This window comes from Sinocyclocheilus anshuiensis, unplaced genomic scaffold, assembly GCF_001515605.1.
Source record: "Sinocyclocheilus anshuiensis isolate Anshui unplaced genomic scaffold, SAMN03320099.WGS_v1.1 scaffold1089, whole genome shotgun sequence".
In the NCBI taxonomy this organism is placed as follows: Eukaryota; Metazoa; Chordata; class Actinopteri; order Cypriniformes; family Cyprinidae; genus Sinocyclocheilus; species Sinocyclocheilus anshuiensis.
The window spans coordinates 478-6,878 of NW_015555709.1; the positions used below are offsets into that span (position 1 = coordinate 478).

The following is a 6,401-nucleotide window of genomic DNA, read 5'->3' on the forward strand; positions in this document are numbered from 1 at the left end:
ATGATAAAACAGCGCTGCTTTACCCCACATACGCACGACCGGAAGCAGCGGAAGCGCTCGACTGTGGCATTATAAAAGCTCCGCTGCTTTCGAGGTGTGTGTCGTGCTAGTTCAGTGGCCTCGTTTCGCTTTGACGGCTGTCAGCCTCACCCTGCTTCATTCTACTACGTTAATAAATCATTAGTTCATCCATGAACATGATTTCTACCTGAGTCCCGTCGGATTGCATCGGCTGTGGGGATGAAAATGACAAATCCCATGACTCCACACTTAGTCACGGCGTCATCAAACTACGCCTTTAGCTCTTTGTTTATTTTGAATTCGCGCCCTCCAGCGGCAAAAATGACATATTGTGCCTTTAAGTAAAAATATGTTTTTCGTATAGGCCTATTTATTCGTTTTATATATATATATATATATATATATATATATAGCCTAGCTTTATTATGTTTTTCTCCGCTCGCAGAAGCGCTGCAGGTGCATGATGTGATATGACCATGTGAATCCTCATGTTCTGTTGTTTGCTGCTTTTTGCGCATGTAAAATTAATCCCCGGGAAACAAATGTTAGTATTTTTAACGGGTCATAGACACTTATCCTTTCTAATTTAATTCAATTCTAAATTAAAATAATCTTGTCGGTTAATGGTTAATGGTTAACAATCGGTTAACGAGCGTCGGTTGTCGGATAGGAATTTCCCTTATTTTTTGGAATGTCCTTGAGAACCTGGTATAAATAAGAACAACACTTCCTATTCCAAAGTGTTTTCAAACAAACTCAAAAGCTTGCAATCATTCTCTGAATGTTTTTTCACTTAAATAAATAATTTTCAACGTTTTTGAAATCTCTTTTGAAAAGCTGATATTGCAGCAAACTCTTCGAACCATCCAATTAACTCTCGCAATAAAACTCAACAATAAATTCATATGTACAAAACATCTTCTCCCTGTGGTCAAACCATTCAAATATGTTTCCAGATACACATGCAAACACATACACTACACATACACAAGCACAAGAACATGACGAACAAATTAAAATTCCATAACCTGATGTAATACTACACTCCAGAATACTGTACTCAAAAAGGAAACAAAGGGAGGGCTCACAATTCAAATACTGATTATAACATTTCAGAAACATACTATGTTTTATAAAACATGCAATTCAGTGCATACACGATACTTTACATTTTGTCCATAACCTCAATTTCAGAAAAAAAGGAAAGCTCATTTCAATTTTTTTTCCCAGAAAAAAAAAAAGCCTAGTCTGTCATAAAACCAGATGTCTTACTGTGAAGATGCAGCGACCGGTGCGGTCGAAGGTGACACAGTACACAGATGACAGGTGTCCCAGAATTCTCTTGTGCATCTTCATATGTTGGTAAACAGCTGTCGGAACCAACTGACCCAACCGATATGAGCCATTCAGCCTCCGACTGTATATTGTTTCCACTATAGCACACAAGAGCAAATACATTTGAATCTTCAGCTTCCTAAGTAAACTCTTAATATAACCATTTCATTTACAACAAATAACGTATTTTTAATGCATGGTTCACAAATTTCAAAATGTTCTACTTTCTTTATTTGAAAATTTAAATTCTATTTCAATAATCAAATCAATGAAAAACTGTCTTTAAAAGGTATGAGGGTGTGTAGGAATGTTGTTTCTTCCACTGGAATACATCAACAAAACAACCAATAAAAGGCGACTTACCAATATTGGGCGGGCTTCCATAGATGACTGGCGGCTCGGGTGGCCTGCCACAGTGCAGGGCTGCGAGGGCAGACCCCTTCCATACCACGTGCTTACAACCTTGCAACAAACACGTGGGATTGTCACTAAACATACACTGTAGACCTGACTGAATCCCTAGGCACACTTACACAAACTGGTATTGGCACACACATCCACTGCAAAGCAATATATAATTATATACTTTTGTTTTATTTCTATGAAGGCCAGTTGCAGTATTCTTGATAATGTTATAGACATGCTAAAGTTTTAATTGCTATGGAATCTGTTTTAATTTGAAGGCAGCATTATTATTAATTCCCCCACTACTGATCAATTATCATTCCTCGTTCTTTCACATACTTGCTTATATATCTGACTCAGTCGTGAGATGCCATTTGTAAACATTAAAAGATTAAATTAAATACTTTAATGAATTTGCCTAATGTTAAGATTTTTCCCTGTCATCAGCTTTTTACATAGAAAAAACAGTGGCACAAAATACACATTTGTTCAGTTCATTATTACATTGCTTTACAGCAGTTATGGTGTTAATACTGTAAAAAAAGACATTCAAAACATATTTTTTGCTTAACTTGGCTGTAAACTGGTTAACTTGCTTATTAAAAAATGGTTGATGAATTCATTTAATCAGCAAATAGAAACACTCACTCTTGTTTGTACGTAGCACTGACTGGCGTCCAGCTCCCAGCAGTGAATTAACTCCAGGTACACTGGCTGGCACTTCTCTCTCTAAAAGAGGACTCACTCGCTCACACACCTGCAACAGGTGATCTGGAGAAATGTGCCTGTACAATTTGACCTATAAACACAATCACAAAAGTGCATTAAGGCAAATTGATCTACATTTGTATTTAAATATATTTCTAATATAATGTACAATATGCTCAATTATTTTGTTGTAATAATGCATGCATAGAAATTAGATATTGAAAAAGGAAACAAAAATGCAAGAACATGTTTTTGTGCAAGTATCATGCAAACATTTTGCAACCTTGCAGTTAATTTACAATCTTAACGCTAATCTACATAAATACCTTTTTAAATATAATTAGTTATATAATTCAATAATTACATTTTCTACTACTACTACATTCAAATTTAATCAAAGCATGTCATGTGAATGCTTTCATTCAAAAATAACCAGTATCACAATGAAATTATCTTAATGAATGTGCATTTAAAAAAATGTAGATAAAATAAAGGTATATACTTAAAAAGGCATTTACCAGACATTGACAGTGCACACATAAAAAAAACGTTCAGATGATAGCATAATTACAATCTTATAGAGGATTATATTCGACACTTCGTTTTAAAACAATACAGTGTTACTGCCGTTTTGCAAAGCGCTTTTTATCTTTCCATATTTTCCCTAGAGATGAATCTAATCTAACGTTACAGTGTAAAATGTTCTCCCCCCTGCGCAACGCGTCAGTCCGGGCATCTTTTATAAAGCCTGTTCAGCAGATCCAGCTTCTAAAGGCAGACCAGTAATTAATGTGGCTTTAATAGCATTTAGCGTCATCCTATTGGTCTACACACACACATACAAACGCGCGCACACACCGCTTAGCTAATGACTGTATGAGTAAAGCGATGTTAACATTGAGTGAATCAGGGTATGCGTATTATAACATTAATCATAAATTAAAATCTAAATGCATCTACAGTTTTGTTAATGAATCATCGTTCCTACTTAGTATACTGTTTTGCTGTTAATGTATTACATATTAATTACTTTGCGGACAACACAGTAATTACAAAGAAAAATTTGGAATAAAAAAATTTATTTAAAAATGCATATATATATTTTTTTAAATATTAAAATATAATTTATTTTTCATTACAATTTTAATGCAATATTGTTATCATCGTCATTACTTAATCTTAAGAATAATGATAATTAATGCAGATTGCATATCTCATTAAAAAATGTAATTGACAGCGCCAACATCAGGCGGTAAAGTCTCGTGCGCGTTATGCCTACCCACAATCTGCAGACACGGGCTTTAACATCTCCACACACGGCAGTGAAATCATCCACGAACGGTCACATTCGCACACACACACACACACACACACACACACACACACAACACACACGCATTCACTCACTATAATACGCTGACTGCGATCTAGTGGTGTAGCAGCGCGCGGGATCCAAACGGTCTCATTCGCGCGCACACACACACACACACACACACACACACACACACACACACACAACACACACGCATTCACTCACTATAATACGCTGACTGCGATCTAGTGGTGTAGCAGCGCGCGAGATCAGCCGCGAGACCATCGCGAATACAAAATAACAGATTATCGCTACAATGTGTGTGAATTTCACCGTGCAAAAGAGACGACGGCGATACAGCAGTAACAGCCTTACTTACTCTGTGATTAACAGACAGTCGAGTCTATTAGTTACGCAACTGATATATATTGGGGGCTGGCCATAATAGGGGCTGGATCAAAACACACTAAGTTTTAAAATCAAAATATTTTTGTATCTCTCACTTCGAAAGCGAAATCAAACTGTCTTCTCAAGTGATATTCCTAAATGAAATAGCGAGCTACTGGAAAACGCAAATAATCCGATTAATCATTTATTTACCTTTCTAAATATCGTAATTAATAAATTAATTAATATGTACTCACTTCGATGTACCTCTCATTTGTATTATCGGCCTCAAGTCTCTCAGTGCTCTCTGTTCAAAAATAATTTCCTCCGAAGGAACAAATTGTCAGGGCCACTTAAAAAAATCCCCAGTACTCTGCTAAGATCCTCTACGACTCCGGCTTTGTTGCTTCCTGCTCCAAAAGCTTAGTTTAAGTGAAATAAACTAAGGTAAAATGAGTATTTTACCCTGACTATGGTTGTATTACATGGAGCAGAGCGCCTCCATCCCGCCCCGCTTTCAGTCTCTGGCGCACTGGTCCCTCCTCCCTCCGCTCCCTTCCCCTTATAGCACTACATTCATGACGTCTCTTTATTTCTACATCAATTTTAACATCTATTTACACCTTGCGGACAGCACTGTGACAAAACTCACATCCCTGAGGTCAGGCCAGGCTCTGGGTTCACCCGTTGACGGTCCTTTCTAGCCACGAGGTTGGTTTTTGCCCGTGTGTTCGGGTTAAGTTTTTTTCCTGATTTAAAAATTGCGGGAAATTCGATTTCTTATTTTGCTCTCTAAAAAGTTTTCTCTCGGTTATAGGGATGCCTTACCAAATTTTCGTAACTCCCTGGGTGTTCTTTGCCAGTCCAGTCAATCCTTTTGGGTAACAGCTGTAATGGAAAAACAGTGTTAAACAGGTCTAGGTAAATTCTAAGGGGTCGATTTTGTGTTTTAAAGAATAAATATGAAATCTGCGTGAAATTAACAGCCTAAAGTGCAGCGCAGTGAGATGCGACGCGAGTAGGGCTCGCGCTGCTTACCTCCTTCTCCTGAACCTCCCGTATCAAGGTCTGAAAAAAGCACAAAAATAGCAAATTACGCTTCGATCTTTTCCAGAAATGTCGTTTACAGTCCTAAATTACAAAATCACCCACCTCTGCCGCGTCCTGACAAGGTCCAGCTTCTAAAAACCGGGCTATTAGGAAGTACAGTTCTGCGAGATGGGGGAGAATGAGCTACATTAGCTTTCAAGAAGGACGTGGTGGGAAAGGCAGATGTACATACAAATATTCCAACGTCACCTTTCTCAATCCCTTTTACTCACCGGATTTCAACTGCGCGATGTGTTTACGCTCAGCAGCCATGTTTAGGGTTGTTTTGGGGGTGAAGGAGAAGGTGTGTGGCCGTTCTGGGAAGCGGGTATCGCTAGGCTGCCCTATAGTTGTCAGTGTTTGTTCACCAGGAAGAGCTGCGCCTCCATTCACCCAACACACACAGAAAGCAGATCCGGCACGTCGCGCGAGGCTTCCGCGCTCTCGCAAAATAGTCCGCTCTCAGGAACAACGTGCCACGCGTCGATGCGGACAAACATCCCGAGCGCCGGGGCGTTTGGGGTGGACAAGAAACGATGTTTCTAAAACGTGCAGTTTAATGCACCTTAAGGTGTTCGTGAATATTTTGGGTTTCAGTTTACGCTCCTCACCCCCTCCTCCCTCCAAAAAGCACAACCCCCTTTGCGCAGGAATACACGAGCAGAGTCTAGTACGTACGCGCAGGACTGTGCTGTCAGGCAGGCTGCGTTGCTAACGCTGAAGGGGAAAAAGAAGGCAATGGTGGCTCATTTTATGCAATAATTTAACTGTTCATTCAGGCTACGGTTATTTGTCTAAGTCCCATACCCTGAGCTTTAATGGCGCCTCTTGTTCCTCGGTCTGTCGACCTTGCAGGCAGCGAAGCTCGGATCTCACACCATGTTTCTCTCACAACAGCATATTGAAGCTTACTATCAAACACCTGAAAACTACCCCGTATTTGTGTGGTTGTAAAGTGTATAATAAAGTCCATTCGTTTTCATCTTAAACCAGATTTATTCCAAGGAACCCACCCCCTCTTTCGGTAGTGATTTGTCCTCCATTTCTTTCCCAAAACGAGCGGGCAGTAAAATGGGGGAAGGGTTGTAAACAGGGAGAATGTAATGAATTAAACCTTGTAAATTAAAGGAATCCAGTGACTAAT

At 39.1% G+C, this 6,401-nt stretch overlaps 1 protein-coding gene across 1 annotated transcript; it reads right to left on the reverse strand.

Moving 5' to 3' along the window:
- Positions 1 to 1,293: 1,293 nt before the first annotated feature.
- LOC107671826 (PH-interacting protein-like) lies at positions 1,294 to 6,401 on the reverse strand (the record flags this gene model as incomplete). The annotated part of the gene is made up of 7 exons (XM_016464811.1): positions 5,491 to 6,401; positions 5,321 to 5,379; positions 5,207 to 5,236; positions 4,997 to 5,056; positions 2,410 to 2,560; positions 1,720 to 1,818; positions 1,294 to 1,454 (listed from the first exon to the last, which is right to left on the reverse strand). Coding segments are annotated over exons 1-7 (600 nt in total), but the record flags the coding sequence as incomplete, so codon positions are not given.